At 41.3% G+C, this 27,986-nt stretch overlaps 1 protein-coding gene across 1 annotated transcript in view; it reads left to right on the top strand.

The window, feature by feature from the left end:
• Positions 1-23,825, top strand: part of adra1d.L (adrenoceptor alpha 1D L homeolog) — a 76,693-nt gene extending 52,868 nt beyond the window's left edge. The window contains exon 2 of the mRNA XM_018226972.2: positions 21,832-23,825. Coding sequence (XP_018082461.1) covers positions 21,832-22,391 — 560 coding nt within the window. The 3' untranslated portion in view covers positions 22,392-23,825. The remainder of the gene's footprint in view (positions 1-21,831) is intronic.
• The last annotated feature ends 4,161 nt before the right edge of the window (positions 23,826-27,986 follow it).

Raw genomic sequence — 27,986 nt, 5'->3', positions numbered from 1 at the left:
GCAGAGTTGCGTTCCAATAATTTGGGCAGTCAAGTCACGAACGCAACAGTAGCTGTATGGCCATACTTTTATAACTCCTCAAGTGGAATCTGTCCATTTGGCCCATGGGCTGATCGTTTGGAATACCATATGGGTTGTCTCATGTATGGCAAAGGAATTCCAATGGCACACAGGAGTCCTGTGTGCCATTGGAATTCCTTTGCTGTACTCTGTTGTGGGGTGGCCGAACCTCTACCATTGTGCACCAGGCATATCGTTATTACTGATAGGGTGTGCGAGATCCTGCCTTGTTCCTAGCTTGTCTCATGTATGTCCACCTTCCCTTTCTCCCTGCTGAAAACCTTTTTTCCTGCCGTACTCCTAGGGCCAGATTTGTGGCGAGGCCACAAAGGCTCAGGCCTAGGATGGCAAAATTTCAGAGGCGACATGCTTCCCAGCCCCATTCTGATTAACACTGAGGAACAGTTGGGTTGGGTGCACCCGAAGGGAGGCAGTGGGTGCTGGGACCATATAGCTGAAGAGGGAAATTACTCTAGCCAAGCAACATGGCTCCTTGCACTAAGTAATGCAATATTGAATTTTCAAATCCCTCCCTTTCTTGAACCTCTCATTGCTAGATCACTTCTAATAAGGAAAGGTCTACATATAACCCACCCATTTCCCCACCTACCCACCCCTTTCTCCTTCTACCCCATGCCTTTCCCCACTCCAGTGACCTCACCAACAGCCCCCAACCCAAAGTTGTTTTGGGAAAAAGGCGGCAAGGCTATGTCCTATTCTTGTCTATGTGCATGCACATTACGGAACAACTGCAGTTATGTCAGATACGTTCCCCTTGCTATTCCGCTAGTATCATGGCAAAAAAGAATGCTGTAAAAAAAAAATGGCTAATTGTGTCCAAATTCAGACTTTGTGCCCAGCACTTGCAGCTGTAAATGAGTCCTCCTCATGCCTTTCATCTTGGTATTTTCACTTCAGACAAATAAATCTATTGAGTCCCGAAAGAACTGAAGCTTTAGAAGCTGTAAACTCTGTTGCGTTTAACTCTGACACCAGGAAATTGTTCGCCAGAGTCTTTTTCTCACTTAGATAATCCACAGCTGGTCCCTTGATAAATTAGACAACAGTGTTGGGTAGGTGAAAACGATCCGTGGAGAAAATCCATATCATCTCCTTCTGTAATGAATAAGACGTGAGGAAACCAGACAAGACAGGCTGATTTTGTTTTACTGTACATACAGAGCCATAAACCATGGGCAATAAAGGTATTTCAGTGGACAAACTGGAAACAAAAACAGATCTTATCCTGAGAAACGTTCTCAAGTCTTGAAAGTCTTGTGTTGGTGACTTCTTTCCTGACCCATCTAGTTTGATTGTTAATGATTTAATAATTACATATACTTTTAAGCTTCTCTGTTTTAAGCTTCTCCTCCTCTCTCATTTAGTAGGAATTCTTCCAACCACCTTCTGATAATCCAAGACATGTTTTAGCTCCAGCACCAAACACCACCACTTGCCTACCAAAATTGAAGACTTTAGGGGAAGCCACCAAGATACTGTCTGCTCAAACCATGATCTCAGAACCTTGGTTAGGGAACCCAGTGAAGACCAGTTAAAGACAGAAATGGGGAAAGTACCAGTTGCTTCTAGATGCTCCTGGAAGAATATTAGGTTAATTACGGCAATTGTTGGGGGTGAACACTTCTTTGATGTTGTAGATGTTCTTCAAAAGATGGGTGAAAGGTAGCGATGGGCGCTGCAAAATTTTGCTTGTCAAATTTATTCAGACGCCCATTGACTTTAATGCATTTGGACTAGGGATGCACCGAATCCACTATTTTGGATTCAGCCGAACCCCAGAATCCTTCTTGAAAGATTTGGCTGAATACAGAACCAAATCCGAACCCTAATTTGCATATGCATATGCAAATTAGGGATGGGAAATGGAAAACATTTTTTACTTTCTTGTTTTGTGACAAAAGTCATGCAATTTCCCTCCCCGCCCCTAATTTGCATATGTAAATTAGAATTCGGATTCGGTTTGGCCTGGCAGAAGGATCCTGCTTAAAAAGGCCAAATCCTGGCCGAATCCCAAACCGAATCCTGGATTCGATGCATCCCTAATTTGGACCAAATAGTTGCTCATATACAAATTGATCCTCGCTAGGGATGTAGCGAACTGCCGTTTATGTGTTCGCGAACGCCGTTCGCGAACACCGGCAAAAAATGCGAACAGTTCGCGAACTGTTCGCGAACTTCGAACATCCGAAAATCGTTCGATTCGAACGATCGAAGGATTTTAATCGTTCGATCGAACGATTTTCGTTCGAAATGGAACGATTGAAGCCATTCGATCGAATGATTTCATTCAATCCAATGGCTTCGATCGTTCGATTCGAACGAAAATCCTTCGATTTTATCGATCGAAGGAATCGAATGGTCGAATGGTCGAACGATTTTGACGCGAACGCCTATTGGCGAACGTCGCGCGACGTTCGCGAACTTGCGGCAGACGCGAACAGCCGATGTTCGCGCGAACAAGTTCGCCGCAGAACAGTTCGCTACATCCCTAATCCTCGCATCAAAATTATTTTGATGCCCATTAACTTCAATGTGTTTAGTGAATTTTTTCGCCGTTTCTCAAATTTTTCTGTAAATTCCCAAATATTTCTGCGAAACTGCACAGATTCGCCCATCGCTAGTGAAAGGCTGATCGAATAGTGTCCTTTATATGTTTCACGTAACCAGTTAAGAGAGCCCTGGTTAAATGTTGGACCTCAAAGCAGCACTTGAACTGAATAAGTCTGGTAGCCCCTAGTCTAGGCCGTTTATACAGTATGTTATGCTTAATAAAGCGCTCATTATCTCGCACTGTTCCATGTTCTCTAACAGGCACCGCTTGTTACACTACAAACCAATTTACCCCAATCAAGCTAATTAGCCACAGTCAGAATTTCTGCACAGTGCATTAATAAAGAATTGCTTTTAGCCTAAATGATTTCACCTACAGACAATTGCTTTATGGGATTCAGAAAGTGCACTCAGACTTTTCAACGTGTTCGGTTTCTCATGCTACTAATTAGGTTATGGGAGACAGAGATGGACAAAGCCGATTTGCATGCCACCTCTAATTCATTTTAATGAGATGATATTTTTCTATCTAGCATTCAAAAATGCTAAATTCAAAGGCATTTGGATGCTGAGAATCTTGAAAAAGTCATTGTAAAATGACATTTAGGGGCAGATTTATCAAGGGTCGAAGTGAATTCGAGGGAATTATCAAAATAAAAAAATTCAAAATTCGAAGTAATTTTTTGGATACTTCGACCATCAAATAGGCTACTACGACTTCGAATTTGTTTTGAAGTAAAATTACTTAGACTATTCGACCGTTTGATAATCGAAGTACTGTCTCTTTAAAAAACTTCGACTTCAATACAAATTAAACCTGCCGAAGTGCTATGTTAACCTATGGGGACCTTCTTGAGTATTTTTCGAAGTTTTTTGAAGTCGAAGAAAAATTGTTCAATCTATGGATGAAATCCTTTGAATCTTTCGATTCAAAGGATTTTATCGTTCCATCGAACGATTTTACTTCGACCGCAAATGGCGAAATTCGATGTAAAAAAACACAAAGGGGCCGATTCACTAACTTCGAGTGAAGGATTCGAAGTAAAAAGACTTTGAATTTCGAAGTGTTTTTGGGCTACTTCGACTGGGCTACTACGACCTTCGACTACGACTACGACTTCGAACCGAACTATTCGAACTAAAAATAGTTCGACCATTCGACCATTCGATAGTCGAAGTACTGTCTCTTTAAGAAAAAACTTCGACCCCCTAGTTTGCCATATAAAAGCTACCGAACTCAATGTTAGCCTATGGGGAAGGTCCCCATAGGATTTCCTAAGTTTTTTTGATCGAAGGATATTCCTTCGATCGTTGGATTAAAATCCTTCGAATCGTTCGATTCAAAGGATTTTATCGTTCGATCAAAGGAATAATCCTTCGATCGTTCGATCGCACTATTTGCGCTAAAATCCTTCGACTTATATATTCGAAGTCGAAGGATTTTAATTCCCAGTCGAATATCGAGGGTTAATTAACCCTCGATATTCGACCCTTTGTGAATCGGCCCCAAAGTATTCCAATTCAAAGCTTTTTCTACTTCGAAATTCGACCCTTGATAAATCTGCCAGTAGATTTGCAAAAATGCCCCTTGAACATTTATGGGGCAGTTACCAGGGATCACTGCATGTAGTGTGTTTATATTGGTTATTTAAATGAATATATCGTTGAAAGCTTGATCGAGAGTGGAGATTTTCTGCCGGGTGAAGAAGTGCCCCATCTCTCAGGGTCCTAAGGTGTCACCTCTAAAGAACTCAAAGCAATAGGTGGGGCCTTAGAGTGAAGGTCAGTTTGGGTTAATTCTTATTTTCTGAATAATTAAATTAAAACTGAAGTGGGGTGAATGGAATAATGATGTATGAAGCCTGAACTCCTCTTTTTAGGGTGAATAAATTCGTTAAGGTGCCAATTCACAGCGAATTTCCACGTTTCACCGCCGGTGACTAAATTGCAGCGAAAATTCACTGGCTAACAAAAAATTTAGGACGTGCGTCGGAAAAAATCGCTCGCGACAAAATGCCGAATGACTTTAACAACGGTGTAAAAATTGACGCAAGCGTCAGAATTGAGGTTGGGAAATTCGAAAAATTTTCGGCAAAACGGAACAAATTCGTCCATCACTAGTAAAGGGTATAAGAGCCAATGCTAAAAGCAAAGGGTGAAGCGTCAGCTTGAATGCATGTTTGATATTCTGGAGAATCCTTCAAACTCAATCGGGGTGACTGTTAAAATGATGTTTTATACATTTTGTATCCTTATTGTAATCTAAGGGGCAAATTTAATAAAGGCGAAGTTTTGAAAATTCACCAAAAAGACAACTCTCAGGGACATCACCAATTTACTTAAAGGAGGAGAGGACAATTCACTAGTGAAAAAGCTCAGCGCTAGAGAAGTTTCACGCTGTTTCACAAGGTGAATTTTCACTCAGAAGCCCGATTGTTACTCAGCAAATATATCAAATTGGGAACTTTCCAATACCTTCTCCTTTTCACCAGAGTATGTTTTGCCAGGTGAATTGATAAGATGATGCTACAGCCTCAATAGTGATGGGCAAATAAATTTGGCAGGCACGAATAGCGGCGAAATTCCGCGTTTCACCTCCAGTGAATACATTTGTGAAACTGCAGCAAAAATTAGCCGGTGAAAAATCTGCCGCTTCAAAAACATTTTGGCGTGCGTCATAACAATTGTGCGTCAAAATTATTTGGGCGCCCATTGACTTTAATGCTTTTGGGCAAAATAGGCACACGTATAAAAATTATCGCTGGCGTCGAAAATTGACGTGCATAAAAATTATTTTGACGCCCATTGACTTCAATACGTTTCGCAAATTTTTCGGAACAAATTCGCCCATCGCTAATCCTCAACAAGCTTATGTCAGTGACATTATATCCCAAATGCCATAAAAGTCATAAAAATGGGGCTGATTCACTATGGGTCGAATATCGAGGGTTAATTAACCCTCGATATTCGACTAGGAATTTAAATCCTTCGACTTCGAATATCGAAGTCGAAGGATTTAGCGCAAATGCTATGATCGTACGATCGAAGGATTATTCCTTCGATCGAACGATTAAATCCTTCGAATCGAACGTTTAAAGGATTTTAATCCAACGATCGAAGGAATATCCTTCGATCAAAAAAAGTTAGCCAAGCCTATGGGGACCTTCCCCATAGGCTAACATTGACTTCGGTAGCTTTTAGATGGCGAACTAGGGGGTCGAAGTTTTTTTTAAAGAGACAGTACTTCGACTATCGAATGGTCGAATAGTCGAACGATTTATAGTCGAAGTCGAAGGTCGAAGTAGCCCATTCGATGGTCGAAAATACTTTGAAATTTGAAGTTTTTTTACTTCGAATCCTTCACTCGAATTTAGTGAATCAGCCCCTTTGTATTTTGAGAAATATGTGTATTTACTGCAAATTAACGTCTGACGATTCGCCCTTTAGTAAATTTGCCACTAAGAGTCGATGAATGTTGCTAAATTTACGTTTTAGCTCCTCTGCTTCCTCCTCTTGGGATTGGAACCTACAACCTGCTCCCAAATCTGGCAAATCCTGGCTTTGGGGTGGATTTTGCCAGATTTGGGAGTGGGTTGTGTGTTCCCCGTCAGCCAATAATGGATACCAATATCTATATAATAAAATATGTAACGGCAGCAATCATTGGTCCCTGCATTAATGTACTGTATCAGAAGTACAAAACATCTCCATTTTTTTTCATTAATAAAATCTCACTACCTCTATAAACACATTCCTCACATCATATTAGAATGAACTTGATTCTGTGTGGAGTATATCATGTGAGAGTTTGAGAGGATATAAAATATACAGATTTGAGCCATTGTGTAAACGTTGGACATTGGGCTTGGCACTTTCTCTAGAAGCTGCTCAACATGAATTCTTTGTAATTATAAAATGGGCATTTTTACCCCAATAACTTATCAGTCTTTTATGTTGTTTCCTTCTTTTCTGGCTCCTACCTCTCAGAGAAATCGCACAGGTTTTGCCTTTATTCTTTTGGATTTTTGCCTGAAGTAATAATCTGAGAACTGTGTTTGCTTCCAAACTTCTGTTAAGGTTCTACTCTGAGATGATATCATCCCATCTTACTGTATAGCCATGTCCTCGGGGAGCCAGATGAGATATAGAGCTAGGAATAGACTTGCTGGTTCCTGCATTGTACATTTGATATTTTCTAATACTCACAGTTCCCTGTATAACTCAGCCTGCAGCCTTGTGCCTTTATATGGTCACAGAACAACCCCTCAGTGACTTCTAATATCCTTATCATTTACAGTAGGGGGTACATTATCCCTTATAATACATGAGTGATACTCAGAGTTCCCTGTATAACTCAGCCTGCAGCCTTGTGCCTTTATATGGTCACAGAACAACCCCTCAGTGACTTCTGATATCCTTATCATTTACAGTAGGGGGTACATTATCCCTAATAATACATGAGTGATACTCAGAGTTCCCTGTATAACTCAGCCTGCAGCCTTGTGTCTTTATATGGTCACAGAACAACCCCTCAGTGACTTCTAATATCCTTATCATTTACAGTAGGGGGTACATTATCCCTTATAATACATGAGTGATACTCAGAGTTCCCTGTATAACTCAGCCTGCAGCCTTGTGCCTTTATATGGTCACAGAACAACCCCTCAGTGACTTCTAATATCCTTATCATTTACAGTAGGGGTACATTATCCCTTATAATACATGAGTGATACTCAGAGTTTCCTGTATAACTCAGCCTGCAGCCTTGTGCCTTTATATGGTCACAGAACAACCCCTCAGTGACTTCTAATATCCTTATCATTTACAGTAGGGGGTACATTATCCCTTATAATACATGAGTGATACTCAGAGTTCTCTGTATAACTCAGCCTGTAGCCTTGTGCCTTTATATGGTCACAGAACAATCCCTCTGTGACTTCTAATATCCTTATCATTTACAGTAGGGGGTACATTATCCCTTATAATACATGAGTGATACTCAGAGTTCCTTGTATAACTCAGCCTGCAGCCTTGTGCCTTTATATGGTCACAGAACACACATGCCAGTAAGATCATCAGTTCCAGTTTTGAGAGCTTAACCCGCAGAATACGTGGCAGGTACACTTAGATACTTTTGTAACAATTTAAGATAAGAAAAGAAACAATTGTAACAATTTATGATAAGCAGGTCTCTTGAGGAAACTGACTTTCAGCTTAAAGGGCAATTCACCTTCATTGGCAAAACTGTAATAACAAATAAAAATCACAGAAATGTGTTCAGACTTTCATAACCTGCCAAATTTTGTAAAATGGACATGGTAATTAGGGGGTCAGTAAACAAGTCTACTTTTAGGGATCGGCTTCTAGAAGATGACCTCACGGTGGAGTCCATGGACCCATGCCTTCTCTACACTACCCTAAAATAAACCATAACTATTTGGAGTTTATTTATAAGGGATTATTTGTTGCCCGGAGTAAATACTATATAAATGTTTCACTTCCCTTCCCACAGCATCTGTATGAATGATTCATAAATAGGAGACAGAGACTGGAGATAAAAATATAGTTGATTTATGGGTTGCCGGTACCAAACATCTCATGGAATGAAAGTTATAATTTTTCATTATTATACTCTATGTGCATTTATGTTGCATTTGACTTTTTTATGACTTTGGGTTATTTATCAAGTTGATGTAGAGGGAGGCAGAAGTGGGCTCAGATGTATGTTATTTGGTTTATCCACCCAATAGCTATACATTGATATACATTATATTCCATTTCCCAGTAATTTCCTTGGAATCCTTAATTTCTTGTCCTTGGAATCCTTAATTTCCAGCTGCCAAACTAAATAATTTTTGCCTGGATTGGTCACCCAATCAGGACAAACCTTCAGCCCTGGGGCCAGTGATTGGGGGGAATTGGGGATATATGGAGAGCACAGATCCAGAAGATGCCAAAATCTTCAGCCCTGGGCCCAGTTATGAGACCAATATCTCTCTTCCGTTTTATGTTGTTTTACATTATTTTGCCTTTAAATGCTGCACTGCACTTCCACTTCATTCCTTCTTGTTAGGCGGCAGGGGAGGCATTTCCCACAATTATTTTGGATACAGACGGTGCCGTTGGACACGTAGATGTGAAGGTCACTTGAGTTCCAGGAGGACCTCTCTGACAGCCCTGATGTTCCATCAGGATATTTACATTGTCTCTGGTTTGCTTTGAATAACTTTAGCTTGTCACATTATGGTCGTGGCTGAAGACGAGATAATTGATTTGCGTTAGAAAGAGACAGACAGACAGACAGATTCCGAATTCCTAAGCGTATGGGAAATAAGATCCATTTCCTGCCAGTTTTGGCTCCCTCCTCGGATGAACAGAAATAGATGAAATGCTGTATGTACAGGCAAGATTCTTTATTGGCCCTTTTATTACTATTTATCTCTTGTGCCCGCTCCTCACCGGGGCGCTATGACTAATGCAGCTGACTCAGTGCTCAGGGACCGGCAAACCTGCAGAATTAATTGCTTCCAATAAGGGCTGATCTCATAGCCTATCATATCATTATAATTATTATTCACCGTATGACTGCAAAGATTTAAGTTCACTTTGCTTGTCATTGACACGGGCTCCCACAAAGCTGCTTCTCTCTGCTTATGAGGTCATATGTTGGCCAAGACGCAGACAGGGATTCTGGGATATGACAGCTTGTTTGATAAAGTGCGGGCTGCATTATGCGCCGTATATTATATTCTGTCATCGGCTCTGTTGCCATCCAAAGAAATCGTTAAAGCAACGGCTGAAATGACTTGAATCAAAGTGTAACGATACCTGGTGGTCTAGTGGGGGGGGGATTTCCACAGGTCTCCTCGCTGGCACGCCTGTGTTCTTCTTCCTAGTCATATTGAAGTGCCACATCCGATGTCAAAGTGCTTGGCGTGAAATTCAAATATTTAAAGGCGCATCAACCATTTTCTACTTGCCCAACATAGGTCTATACTAGCTGTTCCTTGACCCCTTCCTCTCCTTGACTACTCCTGTCTACTGCCTGAATCGACTATTGTCTGTTTACTGACTACCCATTAGAACTCAGATTCTGTACTGCGCTAATCAACCCCGGTATGTTCCCTGACTACTACTCTTACTTGTTCCCCATTCCTCCTACCACCCCATTCTGGTTCCCTTGCCTACCCAGAATCCTCACCTTGGTTCTCTCACTTTAATAACTGGCGGGATCCGAGTAGTGAAGGGCTCCTCCCCAGCGGCGATCCTTGCCTTTTCACCGCCTGAGACGGCCATCGTTTGCCGCCCTCACCCCTCCTCACGGCACTCACCTTTCAGCCCCAGGGGGTTTCGGGGGCGGTGCACGTCGCTAGTGCAGAGAGTGCAATTGCGCTCTCTGAACTAGAAAAGCCAAATTTCCGGGATGAAAACCTGGAAATTCGGCCCTTAGTTACCAGGAGCGGTGTTTGTGGCACCCCTGGCAACCAGGGGAGCGCTGCCGCCCGAGGCGAGTGGCTCAACACGCCTCATTGGTGGAGCGCCCCTGCTCCTCCCAACGTGAAAGGCGGCTGTTATAGGAAGTGTGAGCCGTGACCAGAACCTTGGCATCTGTTCTGGGTTTTGGGATACCTAACGTGACACAAAGATCATAGCACTGCTATTTTAATGGAATCTTAAGTAGCTTTGGCCAAGGCAGCCAGTTGGCTTCTATCCCTTTTACCCCCCATTCGAGAATCATCAATGTAACAGTGTAAGCACAGACTGGTTACAATCTCCAAGCCACTGGAATGTCTGCCTAAAAGTCGACAGAAGTAAACATGGCAGCTGCAGTCATGGGGTAAGTGAAGGCAAGGTGGCTTCACTACAAACTCCTATCTCGCAGGTCAAAATGACAGTTGGTACCAAACTGTACTGAACCTGGGAATACTAGCCTCACCCTGCCCCCAAAACCCTTCACCTGGGACTGGAACAACTGAAACCACCAGTATCAACAACCCAACCCAAAGCCACGCTGTCCATCAGTTATTGGGTCTTTTCACAGCTTCAGGACTTCAACTTCGGCTCTTTTCGTGGGTTCAGTCTTTTTGCGGCTTCAGGACTTCAACTTCGGGGTCTTTTCACGGCTTTGGCTTCACTCGGGTCTTCGGCACTTCGGCTCTTCGGAACTTTAGCTGTTTGGGACTTCAGTGGTGCAGCACGACTACGCCGCTGTCAAGGGGGGCCTGGCTATTTTGAAAAGTGGAACACAGCCGGCCCCCCTTTAGGCCTGGGCCTGGTACAACAGTACCCCCTGTGCCCCCCCTTGATGGCGACCCTGGGTGAGACAGTGGGATGTTTCTACACTGATTGCAAAGGCCATGCTCCCTAAAGCCCCAACCATATATTGGCTTGTTACCTTCCTACCATGCATTCTCCCTTATCCGTGTCCTCTCTGACCTTTCTAGTTTGGTCAGAGCCCCCATCTCCCTCATGCTCATTCAGAGCTATTGTTCATCTCAACTCAATTACATGAGTATCCCAGTCAAGAAGGGATCTCACCTAATAGAATGTATAGGGACATTATAAAAAACTGCCTGGCTTCCCATTCTGCATGAAAACAAGGAACATATAATGGACATGAGTCTTGTATCAGCCACAACTACTATGTTACTTTCCACCACCCCTTCCCTGGCAGGCAGACTGCAGTCTCTAGCATGTCGATGTTTGATAAAAGAGTTATAATCAATGTGCTTAAATGTTCTGCACACGGCCCTAATGTAGTGTATCTGAGACAAAAGCTGCACAACATCGCTGTCGAAGAGCGTGTCCACAGGGAGAAATAATAGAATCAATGCGTTTGTATTAATCACTGTCTTGGGAAATTGAGTTTTGTTATTATAAGGTTGTCAAATATGTTACACTTTAATCCAATAAAATGGCACTGGGAACGAGGTGTTGAAATGACGCTGCTTTTAGCAATTGCTGCCACCAAGTGGAGAGTCTCGCTGCTCACTCCCCAATTATATTTCATTATGGATGTCATTATTCAGCACATACATCTCTGCCACTTCTGGAATGTCAGAGGCTGCAGGTTGGGTTATACAGGGAACTCTGAGTATCACTCATGTATTATAAGGGATAATGTACCCCCTACTGTAAATGATAAGGATATTAGAAATCACTGAGGGGTTGTTCTGTGACCATATAAAGGCACAAGGCTGCAGGCTGAGTTATACAGGGAACTCTGAGTATCACTCATGTATTATAAGGGATAATGTACCCCCTACTGTAAATGATCAGGATATTAGAAGTCACTGAGGGGTTGTTCTGTGACCATATAAAGGCAAAAGGCTGCAGGTTGGGTTATACAGGGAACTCTGAGTATCACTCATGTATTATAAGGGATAATGTACCCCCTACTGTAAATGATAAGGATATTAGAAGTCACTGAGGGGTTGTTCTGTGACCATATAAAGGCACAAGGCTGCAGGCTGAGTTATACAGGGAACTCTGAGTATCACTCATGTATTATAAGGGATAATGTACCCCCTACTGTAAATGATAAGGATATTAGAAGTCACTGAGGGGTTGTTCTGTGACCATATAAAGGCACAAGGCTGCAGGCTGAGTTATACAGGGAACTCTGAGTATCCCTCATGTATTATAAGGGATAATGTACCCCCTACTGTAAATGATAAGGATATTAGAAGTCACTAAGGGGTTCTGTGCTATAGGAGTAAGGAAAGATCATTAGAACCCATTAGGCAGGAGACACAGTGAAGTATTGTCAGTAACAGTGACTAAGGGGATGTTGGCACAGAGAGACAAGTCCTCGTCTGTTGAGTGTTTACTTCTGTGCAACACGCAGGCAGAACAGATGATCGGCTCTGAATGAATTGGCTGCAAACCCCAGCCCTAGGCATGAGCAGCCACTGACACCAAGAGAAACATAAGCTGATTATACAGAAAACATTAACCAATTTTTTTTTTTTTGGTTGGGGTTTGTTCTATTCTGATATTTAGTTATACACATAAACACATACTTTATGCAGACACACGCTTGTATATGTACAGTAAACATATGTACACTCACTCACACATACACAATACACACACAAGTACAGGTTCATACAATAAATACACACGGTGCACACATACATGGACACCTATATATAAAAACGAGTGTGTTTAGTTGATTGTAGGCGGCACTGGGGCAGATACCCATGTGGATGACGGAACATTCTGTTTGATAAGTGAAGAATAAAAAAGTCATAATACTGAAATCAGCCTTAATGGGGCTCAGGCATAACATCAAACTCCTGGTTTTAACGCCTACAAATTAAAGAAAATCATCCTACACAATGAATTTGCTTTCACCTTCTTGCAGAGATAATTCCTTTATTAAGACTTGACTGATCAGCACAAAGGAACTGCTGAATTTTACATTCAAACTATTAATCTTTGAGCTGAGACAGAATGTCTGCCGTCTCTTGGACTTAACTCTTATATTGCTCTGTCCCCTTTGTTATACCAACAGGTGTGAGAGGATAGAGTATTCCTAGCACAGCCACAGTATTCATAGAATAGGCCAAGAATGTACAGAAAAGCCACAATATTCATAATATATCAGAATATTTATATGATTTAAAGGCACAGTATTCATAGAATAGCCACAGGTTTTTATAGGATGTCCATTGAATTTATAGGAGAGGCACAGTATTCATTGCATAGCTGCAGTATTCATAGGATAGCCTCAGTATTCATAGGAGAGGCACAGTATTCATAGGAGAGGCACAGTATTCATAGGAGAGGCACAGGATTTATAGGAGAGGCACAGTATTCATAGAATAGCCGCTGTTTTGGTATGATAGCTGCAGTATTGATAGGAGAGGCACAAAATTCATAGGAAAGGCACAGTATTTATAGGTTAGGCATAGTATTCATAGGAGAGGCACAGTATTCATAGGTTAGGCATCGTATTCATAGGAGAGGCACAGTATTTATAGGTTAGGCATCGTATTCATAGGAGAGGCACAGACAGTATTTACAGGATAGGAGCAGTATTCATAGGATAGCCACAGTATTCATAGGAGAGGCACAGTATTCATAGGAGAGGTGCAGTATTCACAGATTATACAAAGTATTCATAGGATAGCCACAGTATTCATAGGAGAGGTGCAGTATTCACAGATTATACAAAGTATTCATAGGATAGGCACAGTATTCATAGGAGAGGTACAGTATTCATGGGATATACAAAGTATGCATAGGAGAGGCACAGTATTAATAAAATAGCCACAGTATTCATAGGAGAAGCACAGTATTCACAGATTATACAAAGTATTCATAGGATAGCCACAGTATTCATAGGATAGCCACAGTATTCATAGGAGAGGCACAGTATTCATAGGAGAGGTGCAGTATTCATAGGAGAGGTGCAGTATTCATAGATTATACAAAGTATTCATAGGATAGCCACAGTATTCATAGGATAGCCACAGTATTCATAGGAGAGGCACAGTATTCATAGGAGAGGTGCAGTATTCATAGGAGAGGTGCAGTATTCATAGATTATACAAAGTATTCATAGGATAGCCACAGTATTCATAGGAGAGGCACAGTATTCATAAGAGAGGCACAGTATTCACAGGAGAGGTACAGTATTCATGGGATATACAAAGTATGCATAGGAGAGGCATAGTATTAATAAAATAGGCACAGTATTCATAGGATAAGCACAATATTCATCCCTGATAGTAAGAGTAGCAAGTGCTTGAGGATGAATTGGATTCAAACATCTCAGAGACTGCAGGACAATCCTGGATTCACACGGCAACTGCACAGTTCATTTCTGGGACCTGTTTCTCCCCAGTACTTGTGTTTAACATGAGACAGAAACGATATGATTTCAGAGAGCTCTGGTATTACAGCTCCCATCATGAGGGTTTATATGCTGGATTAGAGACGAGGGACAGAGAGTTACCTGGGAGTACTTCTGAGAAGGAATATCTTTTGGATTGCTTAATTTTATCTGAAATTCAGGGTGATAAAGGAGACTGCTTCTTGTTTCCATAGAGGAAGGAAACATACAAAAAAAAAAGCCCTATTTGTCATATAAATGCATTTTTTTAGTAACACAGCTGACACTAATTAACATGAAGGGTAAGTTAAGAAAAATTACCTTTTCCCTTTCCTCTTACAGAGGCAGATCTCCTTTGCTCAGACCTCGGCTCGTTAGAATCCCTTCATCCGCTTATAAATAGGCTCATTTGTCTCATACACTAACTGAGTATAAGCAAATGATGTAGGTAAGGGCCCATAAAAGCCATTTTTATAATGACAAGAAGTTCTGAGGGTTCAGGGGAGGACACAGGCGTAGTTAACCATAGAAAATTAGAGACACGTTCATTAAATTGCTATACTCGCAATCTCGTTATGCATACAGGCCTAGGGCAGGAGTCGCTCTTCATTATATGGCTTTCCATTATATTAACATTTACAGGAGCCTAAATTGCAACAGTGCAGCAAAGTATAGCAACGAGCCAGCTATTAGTTGTCTTTGTCTACAGATAACGGCTGACTGCTGGTTGCTATGGGTTACAGGACTCTGCACCATCCACACGAATAGAAATTACAGCCTGAAAGAGCCAGAGTTTCAAATTGACAGATAATGTATGTTTCCGAGAAACGGACGAGCTCTAAGTCCATTACTCAGAACCAAAGTACATTAAACAGTAAAAGATGCCTTGGGTGGATATGGGATTCCTCCAGTAATTGCTCTGCTTGTTCTTAATAACTCACATCAGGGTATTATTCAATTTACTATTTAATTTGATAACGCAACGTACTCTTGGGTATCAGTTGTCCGCATGTTATCAGAAACTTTTCTTATATTTGATATTTGATATTTTATTGATATTTTAATAACTTAAGGGGGGACCCTTAATGGGGTTGTCCACCTTTAAGTTAAAGGGATTATTCACCTTTAAATTAACTGTTAGTATGATGTAGCGAGTGATAGTCTGAGACAATTTGCAATTGGTTTTCATTTTTTATTATTTGTGGTTTTTGAGTTATTTAGATTTTAATCAGCAGCTCTTCAGTTTGCAGTTTCAGCAATCTGGTTGCCAGGGTCCAAATTACCCTAGCAACTGTGCACTGATTTGAATAAGAGACTGGACTATGAATAGGAGATGACTTGAAAAGAAAGATGACAAATAAAACGTAGCCTTACAGAGTATTTGTTTTTAGATGGGGTCAGTGACCCCCATATGAAAACTTGGAAAGAGTCAGAAGAAGACGGGAAATAATTCAAAAACTGTAAAAAAAAAAAATAATGACCAATTGAAGTTAGTTACTTAAAATTAGCCATTCTATAACATACTAAAAGTTAACTTAAAGGTGAATCACCCCTTTAACTTTTAGTATGACTTAGAGAGTGATATTTTGGGACAATTTGCAATTGGTTTTCATGTTTTATTATTTGTGGTTTTTGAGTTATTTTGCTTTTTATTCAGCAACTCTGCAGTCTGCAGTTCTGGCAATCCAGTTGCTAGGGTCCAAATGACCCTAGCAACCATGCATTGATTTTAATAGACTGGAATAAAAATAGGAGAGGCCTGCATATAAAGATGAGTAATAAAAAGTAGCAATAACAATACATTTGTAGCCTTACAAAGTATTTATTTTTTTAGATGGGGTCAGTGACCCCCATTTGAATTCTGGAAAGAGGCAGAAGAAAAAGGCAAATGTTTAAGAAAAAATGAAGGCCAATTGAAAAATTGCTTAGAATCAGCCATTCCATAACATACTAAAAGTTAATGTACAGATGAACCACCCCTTTTAAGAGTGGTGCCTTTTAAACACTATCCCTATAAGAAGAATGGTGGGACCCTCAATATCAGTTCCTGAATTGTGTAGCTACCCTCCCCCCAAGGGAGACACATTCCAATGCTTGCCAGCTGGATATCCTTGAGACTGGCACATAATAAATGGCATGACTTGGGATAACATCAGTTTACTTCACTGAGTTTTATTAACATGAAATAAGGTTGGCCATTAAGGTGACATGTGACCCAAATAGACTGTGCTTGACAGTTAAATGGGTTAGTTGCTGTTTATTTAAAGGACAATGGAAGTCTAACTAAAGAAGTAGCTAGAAATGTTGTACATGATGTTTTGTGCTTCTCTACCAGCCCAAGGCAACCACAGCCCTTTAGCAGTAAAGATCTGTGTCTCCAAAGATGCCCCAGTAGCTCCCCATCTTCTTTTCTGCTGATTCACTGCACATGCTCTGTGCTGCTGTCACTTACTGAGCTTAGGGACCCACTCACAATATACAGTACACATAGAATAGAAATGTCACAATATAAGGCTGATTAGTAATTAATACAGATAATTACTACATGGCAGCACAGAAACCAGTGCAATTAGCATCAGAATTGAATAATCAGCAAACCTGTAGCATCAGCTTATATTACAGCCAGGGAAGCTCATTTTCTGCTGGATAATTAGTGACGAGCCCTAAGCTTAGCTTCTCAACAGCCAATCAGAGCCCACTGAGCATGTGAGTGTCACAGACACTTTCCAAGATGGTGACCCCCTGTGACAAGTTTGAAGTCCTGGATCATTGCTGCTATTGACAAGCTGAAACTTTAGACTGGTGCAAGTTCACTTTATAAAACATTGCAGTTTTAGGCATATTCATTTTTAGGGGTTAGTTCTCATTTAAAGGGATAATTTTTTTAATCATTTTTTAATAATTTAAAATGAATTTCAGTCTCAGTTAGAAAGTAATAAGTATTTTGCTTCAATTACTTTACTTTTTATTCTGCCACTTTATTCTCTCACCTGTATAGTTGTGCATGCTCTTAGGTGTCTAGGGTCAGTGACCCCTTTGGCAACAAAAGAACAGTTTATAGATATAACAGCAGTTTCAAATCACTTTGATTTTAGACATTTAGCTGGGGGGGGGAGTATGCATTAAAAGGCACTAAGTTTGCCCAGGAGCAGTAACCCATAGCAACCAATCAATAGGTAGCATTTACTAGTCACCTGTTTAAAAGCAAACATCTTATTGGTTACTAGGGATGCACCGAATCCGGGATTCGGTTCGAGATTCGCTAGGATTCAGCCCGGCCGAACTGAATCTGAATCCTAAATTGCAAATGCAAATTAGGGGTGGGGAGGGAAATCGCATGACTTTTTGTCACAAAACAAGGAAGTAAAAAATGACTCGGATTCGGCTCTGTACAAAGGATTCGGGGTTTCGGCCGCATCCAAAATAGTGGATTTGGTGCTTCCCTATTGGTTACTATGGGTTACTGCTCCTGGGCAAACTAAGTGTATATTATTACATATGGGTGGCATATCTGCATATCTGTGTATGCAGATTCCCCCGGGAGCCCCCTTACTTGGATGAATTCTGTTCTCAAGTTAGACTTGGTCATAGTACCCTGGCCTTGAGTCAGAGTCACATACTTGACTGTAAGAGCAGCTCTTTGCTTTTCTGTGCTGTGGAATGATATCATTATGCTCTCCCACTAGTAACTCCCTTTTTACAAGTTTATAAAAATCTTGTGATCTCTTTGTTCAGGGTTCTGACTCTTTGTGGGTTCAGTGCCAGTACCCACTGACTTTCCTTGTATAATGCACTTGGTTTAGCATTTCAGGCTGCCTTTTATTGTATGTCATTCTTCTGCTGCCATTGTATTATATGATGGTGATGCCATTACACATTGCTCTGATAGCACTATGAGCTGGGGATGACATTAACAGTTGCATGTCAGTCAATGCTCCTGTTATATACAACATGTTCTCAAGTCACAAATCCATCAGTTTATACTTTAAAGGAATGGTAGTAACATGTGCAAAATTTTCACCAACCGAAACATAAAATACTTTAGGTTGTTGAAGGTTGTTAGACTTGGAGCAAATTTTGCTTCAGCTGCAATATTTTCCCTTGTGAAGCCACACTTTAATAAGGGTTGGTTTTTAAAGGGTGTGTTCTTACTGGTATGTGTAGGGTAAGTGCAATGATGTTACTGGTATTCCTGGAGTTAATGCAGTGCTCTGAATCCATTTCTGCAGTGTTGTTACTGGTATGTCTGGAGTTAATGCAGTGCTTTAAATCCCTTTTCTGCAGTGCTGTTACTGGTATTTTATGCAGTGCTCTGAATCAATTTTGCTGCAGTGTTGTTACTGGTATGTCTGGAGTAAATGCAGTCTTTTAAATCCCTTTTCTGCAGTGTTGTTACTGGTATGCCTGGGGTTAATGCAGTGCTCTGAATCAATTTTCTGCAGTGTTGTTACTGGTATGTCTGGAGTTAATGAAGTGCTTTAAAATCCCTTTTCTGCAGTGTTGTTACTGGTATTCCTGGAGTTAATGCAGTGCTCCAAATCACTTTTTTGCATTGTTGTTACTGATATGTCTTGAGTTAATGCAGTGCTCCAAATCACTTTTTTGCAGTGTTGTTACTGGAGTTAATGCAGTGCTCTTGTAAGGTTTACAACGGGGAACCGCTGTAACCGAGGATAGCCACTCCATGGGGAGTGGATATGGTGGAAGCCCAGGGGTGTAGACATAGCTGATTGGAGGCAAAGACATGATGAAAGTAAATTGTAGAACACACTTTTTGTTGAAGACAGAAAACAAAAAGGCAGGAACAGTCAAAAAAGGCTAATCAGGGTATCCACAGGGAAAAAATGGGGAACACAGGAACAAAAGGTACTCACTCAGGAACAAAGTACAAGGTATTCAAAGACAAGGTTTCCAACAATGAAGGTTTCCAGGTTTCAGATAACAAGGTTTTCAGGTAACAAGATTCAGGAACAAGATTCAGGTAACAGGATTCAGGAACAAACAAATTACATTCAATGACTCAGCCCTGAGCAAAGCTCACGGTGGGGTTTATAAAGGGAGGGTGATTAGGAATGGGAGACACATGAGGGTAAACGAGGTGGGTGGAAAACAGGGAGGAAACATACTGTGAACAGGCAGATTCAGGGTCAGTCCCAAGAGCCCCCAGTGGCTCACGAGGCAAATGCAGGAAGTGTCCATAACCAGCGCCGATTCAAACTAAGGAGCCGCCTGAGGCCCCCCTCACCAGCTTACGTTTCGGGAGGGGAGGCAGAAACACTATTGCGGAGTGCGCAATTGCGCTCTCTCGCAATAGTACAGCCGAATTTCCGGTTTAAAAACTGGAAATTCGGCTCTTAAAGGTGTAGGAGCGGCTTTTTGCCGCCCCTGGAATCCTTTCAGGCGCTGCTGCCTGAGGCGAGCGGCTCAGCTTGCCTCATTGGTGGAGCGCCCCTGTCCATAACCTCAAAAACAAGGGGTTGAGTCCTGGGCTGATCCTGACAGCTCTGAATCAATTGTCTGCAGTGTTGTTACTGGTATGTCTAAGGTTAATGCAGTTCTCTGAATCCATTTTCTGCAGCATTGTTACTGGTATTCCTGGAGTTAATGCAATGCTCTGAATCCATTTTCTGCAGTGGTGTTACTGGTATGCCTGGAGTTAATGCAATACTCTGAATCAATTTTCTACAGTCATGTTACTGGTATTCCTTGAGTTAATGCAAGCTCTGAATTTTCTGCAGTGATCTTACTGGGATGACTGGCATTAATGCAGTTTTCTGAATCCCTTTTCTGCAGCGATGTTACTGATATGCCTGGAGTTAATGCAATGCTCTGAAATTTCTGCAGTGATCTTACTGGGATGTCTGGCGTTAATGCAGTTCTCTGAATCCGTTTTTAGCAGTGATGTGACATGTGTGGGTTATGCAGTGCTCAGTAATGGCTAAAAGCTTTTTTGGGCTGATATTGGTGAGGTTTGTAGCAGTGAACATTTGGAACACAAGTAACTTAGTATTTGCAGTTGAAGTTGGATGTATTTGAGGGTGGGTTTTCCTTGACAGGGTTAAGCAACCCTCTGTATATGTTTTTCTTTAGCATTTCAAGAACAGCCAACGTCAACAGCCATAGGTTTCCTTAATGCCGATAAGAAGAAGCAGGCGCTTATATCACTGGCACGTTATGATAAAAATACTGGAGCCTTCACATTATCCCTCTATTCGTCTTGCCTTGCGTTTGATAGTCTGCCCCGAAGGCAAAGGGGGAGTCTGGGAATGGAGCGCTGGCAGATAATATATCTACTAACAGATCTTAACAACCAGGGCTTTTACATCGCACTTTGCTAAATGCACATTGTATAAAATACAGGGCTGAGCACCCACAGTACTGCAGTCTCTATACATATATTCCAATGCCGCTTATTATCCCAATATTTCATTGCCCGGGGTTACAGTAAATGTTGTGGTACATACATCTGCTGCACTTATGCACTTGTGTGATACATCTCACTGCACTACTGCCCTGGGATCACTCACTACATACAGTGAAACAAGCACAAGGCACATCCGCATCTGCAATTTATCATTGTAATGTCTCCACTGTTTGTCCCCGGCAGCACTAAGTAAACTGACTCATTAGCTCTTTAATATGTATATAAACATCAAGCTTCTGATGGTAAAGACTCCCAGCTGTTAAACCTTGCGTCGCCGCAACCAAGGGGTTACAGCAATTCTCCTTGCCTTGAATATGATGTGTATTTAATAGGGATGCACCGCATCCAGGATTTGGTTCTGGGATTCAACCAGGATTCAGCCTTTTTCAGCAGGATTCAGATTTAGCCGAATCCTCGTGCCTGGCAGAAACAAATCCGAATATGCAGATTAGGGTCTGGAAGGGAAATCGCGTAACTAACGCTTTGTCACAAAACAAGGAAGTAAAAAAAATATTTGCATATGCAAATTAGGATTCGGATTTGGTTCGGTATTTGCCCGAATTTTTCATGAAGGATTTGGGGATTCGGCCGCATCCCAAATAGTGGATCTGGTGCATCCCTACTATTTAAATTCTTATTTGCAATTCATATACAGAAGGAAACTTTGATAGAATTCCATATCCAAGAAAATAAGAAATGTGTTTTTCTTAAAGTTAAATATATTGTAATAATGTTATAATAATTATATTATTAAAAAGTGCATTTTTCCCTTAGTGCTCTTGAACTTGCGTAAGTAATTACATTCTGACGGAGATGTGAGATCTGAAACTTCTCCCCAATAGAAACAGTCTTACGTAGCATTTAATAATATATAAGAAATATTTTTTAAAAAAACTAGAAAATATTGACTTTTTTTTTCCCTTTTGTCTCCCATTAGGGTCATTTTTCCCTGCTCTGAAGCCCTCAGACTCTGTCTTCAAAGTGATCTTCTGGCTGGGGTACTTCAATAGCTGCGTAAATCCCATAATATACCCATGTTCCAGCAAAGAGTTCAAGAGGGCGTTCATCCGAATATTACGGTGCCAGTGCCGCAGAAGGAGACGACCCATTTGGAGGGTCTACGACCATCAGTGGAGAACCTCCATGACCAGTTCAAGTCGAGGATCCTACGGGGAACATCATCCACACTTCACTCCCATTAACTCTTCCTTCATTTTCAACCCCGGCAATCATGGGATAGCCAGCAAACGGAAAACGACGGATTTCCGAAGGTGGAAACTCATTTCTCCTTTTCAGAGACCATCGTCTCAGCTGAAGGAAAAAATGAACAGCCTTTCCCACAAAATACGGAGCGGCTCAAACAAGAGCAACTCATCTGCTGCTTACAAGAGCGAGGTGGAGTCCATCTCCATGGCTGTGTCTAATGGCTTCACAGAACTGGACTATCAGATGTATGATGTCACTGACTGCTGTGGGCTCAGAGAAACAGATATTTAGGTGGATTTGCATTTGATTTGGGATTTTTTTTTTGTTCAGTCGTCGGCATAAACATGGTTATCTGTGTAAGTGAGATAATAGGGCTCATTTGCTAATGGTAATAGTGGGCACCAGCAAAAGAGTGCTGTGAATTGTGCGCTATTTACAAATGTGGGCACCACTTTGGAAAATGTGATGCCAATTTCTATTTGCCAATTTTTTTCCATGAATGGTGTCACTGTAGAGCCAAAACGTGCACCCAATAAATGGATGTATTACAGGGGTATTAACTAGGTACAAGCAGGACCACTATCAATGAGATGTAGGGGCTACTCCAGTCAGGAGATGTAATTAGAAGTTACAAATTGAGTGTGGAGATTGGGCAGGATTTGAGTAGATCATGGTCAGAGTAGATCATGGCACAGTCTTGGATACACAGGACTTTTTTCCATTAGGGTCCCATTCTACTTATTGGCAGGAACCACTACCCAGATAACATAATAGCATGGGGCCCCATAATTACTAACGGCACCCCCAGGTACAAGTCAGTTATGCCGGCGAACATGTCAACTCTCCTGTTATTTTTTAGAAGACACAATGTTCTAAGCCCCATCACCTGCAGTAACAGGTCCATCGCCCACTGTACCCAAAACCAAACGTATCTACTGCAATGAAAAGTATAGACTCGTTACCCAAAGCAGTGAGGCAATGAACTTGGCAGGGGGTAGGGGCTGGGCAGATGGGATCAAAATGCACCCAGATGACTTTGGTTCCAAGTTGGCATCTCTGCTTTGGAAGTAGCGCCTTCTCAAGGCAATTTCTGGCATAGGTTGTACTTTATTGCATCTAAGCACGTGCAAGTTGCACTTGAGTTTGCATTGGCAAATGAGCCCTAATATGGCTTCTATCTATATTGTGCGGTATTGGGATTGTGATGGAGTAAGTCTACCATTGTCATACTAGTCTTTTCTTAACTACACAAAAAATCCAAATCACCCAAAGCAAGATAAGCATATGAACCATATTTGGTACTACGGGTTGATATAGGGCCCCTGATGAAACATTTGGATAGCCGCCTCACTGGCTGAGCACCCGTGCCCCCCAATACTCTATGACTGGCAGGTTTCTGTGAATCCAAACAAACATCTTACACCTGCCGAGCAATGGGAGCGGGCAGATCCGGCCTTAAAAATCATACAGATCTATTGTGACACACAGAAGGGAACGGGTAGGACTTCCATTATTCCCGTCACTTATTTAATTCATTTTATTGCAGAAAGCTAAAGGGGCATTTAATATGTTTTCCAACGTCTTGGTCACACATGTATAATTTTGTGATATGTGTCAGCAGAAAGTACATTTTCTACATATGTATGTCAGATACAACAAAAAAAATGTTACAAAGAAAATGAAATAAATTGTGAATTTTTTTTTAAAAAAAAACACAAAGAAGTTGTTATATATACAGTATATTGAATTTGCTTTAGCGTCATGTGCAGCATTCATTTATGTCTAAAGCTCTCCGCCCGCATGGTGTTGGCCCCGTTGGCTTGGATGCTAAATCTAATTGTGCTTTTGGTGTAAAGTTGTGTTTTCTACACTTTTTTGGTTCAGACCACTTTCTGAAGGCAAATATTTGGCCAGCTATTCAGTCATAGTTCCAAGACTATTAAGGAGATTTATGTCCAGCACCAAATCTCAGTTAACCCTGATCTTGTTCTTCCATGAGGAACTAGGAATGCAAAAAAGGATACTCTTCAAACCTGATCCCAACTGGGGAGCCCCACAGTCTGGTAATCATTGGTGTAGAGGGTTCCTCAACCTTTTGAACCCGTGAGCAACATTTAGAAGTAAAAGGAGTTGGGGAGCAACACTAGCATGAAAAATGTTCTTGGGGTTCCAAAATAAGTGCTGGTAGTCCATATGTGGATTGTCAACCTACATTGAGGCTCTGTTTGGCAGTGCACCTGGTTTTTATACAACCAAAACTTGCCTGCAAGCCTGGAATTCAAAAATAAGCACCTGCTTTGAGGCCTGTGAGAGCAACATCCAAGGGGTTGGAGAGCAACATGTTACTCACGAGCTACTGGTTGGGGATCACTGGCCCAATAGACCATACATGGGCTGATATAAGCTGCCAACTCAACAGCTGCTTACTGGACCCCTGTATGGGGCCCTCGGTAGGCCCTGCCTGATCAATATCTGTCCCAAAATCAAGCAGATATTGATTTGAAAATCTTATTGGGTAAAAAGTACATTATCATGTTGATGTCAGATTCTACTGAAAGGTCTCCTTAGGACTTAATTATGACCCGATTTGGCCCACTTTGTTGGTGGCCAAATTGGGTAGAGATATGGTCGAGAATAGAACAATTTCAGAAGCATATTGCGATCTATGCAATGATGAGGTTGTGGGGAATACTGATGTGAGAAGTCCACAAAAGCCTTACTAAAAAGGTTGAAACATGGTCAAATGAAAAACACACAGACAATAACTTGATGACGTCAAGCTGCAATCAGTCAGGGCTGGCATGTCCATAATATCCATTATATCTGGGTTTGGAACTAACAGATGCTTCAAGACATTTAAGCAATGGGGTAAATCCCTGTGCCTAAAAACCCACATATTGCAAATTCCCAACAGAGGCACCGATAAAAGTAATACTCATGTCTAAAATAAATACACCATATGCTAAACTGATAATGTAGCTTATTTTAAAAAAACAAGTCATGGAATACCGATATTGATGTGGGTTGTACATAATGAGAACTTTATACGTGTCCCCAAACCTAGTGATGTGCGGGTCAACAAAAATTTGATCTGTATGTGCCTGCTCCAGGCTGGCAACTCCATTTATAGACTTACGCATCTTTGATGTCACGAAAGGGGGCGGGGCAGGCACATGCCTATAAATAGAGGCTGCCCGGAGTAGAAATATAACAAAGTAAGGTCACAGCTGGGGAGAGCAATAGAGAAGCCCAACTATGGGTAAACTCGTGGGTCTTGCATGTGTTGGGCCTGACTGCACATCATTACCCAAACCCTATCCTTTCAGACTGTGAGCCATTGGGGTATATTTATCAAAAAGTGAAGTTAGAGATCGTCACAGTCCTCTAAAGTGAAATTCCGCCACTCTCCATTAATTTCTATGGGATTTTTAAAGGAGAAGGAAAGGCTAAAATTAAGTAAGCCTTATCAGAAAGTTCTATATAAATATACAAGTAAACCCTCAAAGTAATGCTGCTCTGAGTCCTCTGTCAAAAGAAACATCACATTTCTTTCCTTCTATTGTGTACTCATGGGCTTCTGTATCAGACTTCCTGTTTTCATCTTAAACCTCCAGGGCTAGGGCTTGAGCATGCTCAGTTTGCTCCACTCTCCCTCCCTTCCCCCCTCCCTGCTGTAACCTGAGCCCAGAGCTATGAGTGAGCAGGGAGAGACTCAGGTAGGACGTGATGTCACACCAAACTAATATGGCAGCTGCTATCCTAAACAAACAGAGAGCTTCTTGAGCGGTTTACTCAGGTATGGTAAAGCATTCTGCAGAATAAATACAGTGTTATAGCTTGCACTATTGTGGCTAATCTATTGGCAATAAACTGCTTCTGTAGCTACTTCTCCTTTAAAAGAGTATTTATCAATGGGTGAAAGTGAAAGTTCATCCTTTGATAAATACCCCTTTCAAAATCCCATAGAAATGAATGGACAGTGGCGGAATTTCACTCTAGAGGACTGTGGCGCCCTCTAACGTCACTTTTTGATAAATACTGTTCAGATGAGCTTAAACAACACACATTTGTTACACAGTGTTCCCAGGCTCAGGGGTCCCCTGCTCTTGTGCCATTACAAAGATCATTGATACAGGACTATTACAAAGTGTGAAAGCCCTAAGGTGTGACATTTCCTATCTATTAGTGCTCCTAAAATTGTGCCTGGAGCAATGACGTAACTATAGAGAAAGGAGACCTCTCGTTACAGGGGGACCCAGGACTTTGGAGTCTGCTTTCTCTATAACTGTAGAGATCTCCCCTCTAAACTGAGAGCAAATGTTAGGGAGCAGGGCATGTGAGTGGGTAGACAGGGAGCGAGGGGCTGCAATAGGAGTTGAAGTGCATTCTGGGCCCCTCTGAAAAAAAAATGCAGTGACATGCTGGCCTGATAAATGATCCCTAGTAACTAAAAATATTGCTGAGGACTTGGTATCATAACTGATCATGAAGGTGTATCCTTTCTTCTTCTACTTAGTCCTCCAAGGCTTCTGGCACCATCCGACAAATTCCCCTTTTATAGCGGCACCAAAGAGGCCTAAAATGTCTTCCCCCTCCCTTTTATATCTAAGGAAGACACCACCTGACATCCTTGGCCAATAGGGATTTCCATCTTCCACAGGACCTGAATAAGCTTAATGGGGAAGCCCCAACTCCCATGAATACCTCCTACAGATCTAGTTCACTAGATACAACGATACCTGATACCAGTAAGGAGCGGATTTATCTCTACTCCCCATTAGCATTTCATTTATTCCCTTTTCTCCTGGAATCCAGCAAATACTTGTTTTTTCCTGGGTATATCAATTGTATGGTAAAATTCAGCTTATTTCAGTTTTCTTAACATCTGATTGTTGTGTCTGTACAAGGGGATGACGTGGACCGGTCATTGTTTTCTCACTTAACTGACGTTTTCAAGGGAAAGCGAGTGATTGGTTTCCCACCACTATCGAGTGTCAGTAAGTAAGTCAAGTTTATATTTAATAAGGATATGGTGTTATATACAGTATTGTATGTTACTTTGCTGGAGCAGAGTTGTGTTACTGGTGAAACAAAGAAGAAGGCCTCACAGTGAACAAACACTTGACTGTGCAATCTTACTGACGCAGGAAGGCAAAGGCATAGCCACAAGCTAGCCAATGAGCAAATAGTCCTCAAAAATTCCTTTCTGATAGGTGTGAATCCCTGAAATTTAAAACAGAATATGTCAGATATTTACACCCCTGGCACACCAGACATTTGCACTTGCCTGTGACAATGAAACTTGGGAGCATATTTACTAAGGTTCGAATGATAAATTTAAATAAAATTTTATCTTTTAGTCAAAACTCACAAATTAGAATTTAAAACCACCAACTCTAATTTGAATGTGAGATTTATCACCCAAGTTCTAATTCGACTATTCTACAGCTAAAACCTGCCAAGTAAATGTAGAAGTCAATGGCAGAGGTCCTTTGAACTATTGGAAGATGTTAATAGTAATGATGAGCCAAGTTTCACTTGGAAAAAGACACCTAACAGATTCCAAATGGGGGGTAAAAATGTCCAAAAAAATTTGATGCGCAAGGAAAACTCGATTCTAATTCGATTGATGTTTTCGGGTTGGAACTATTCGATCAAATTGTAGAAGTTAACATTTTTTCATAAATACTATTCCAATTGTGAATAAAGTCGAATTTATTCGATTTAAAAAAAAATTCACATTACTCTAAAATTTGACCTTTGATAAATAACCCCTTTGCTGTTATGCAGCCCAAGCAGCGACATCCGTTTTTTCCATATTTCTGCTGTTGGAGCAAACGCCTAGTGAACCATGGGCTCCTTTAAAGAAGAACAAAAGTGTCCTTA

The sequence above is a fragment of the Xenopus laevis genome, chromosome 1L, assembly GCF_017654675.1.
Source record: "Xenopus laevis strain J_2021 chromosome 1L, Xenopus_laevis_v10.1, whole genome shotgun sequence".
NCBI classification, from domain to species: Eukaryota; Metazoa; Chordata; class Amphibia; order Anura; family Pipidae; genus Xenopus; species Xenopus laevis.
This window is presented reverse-complemented; position numbering and strand designations above follow the sequence as displayed.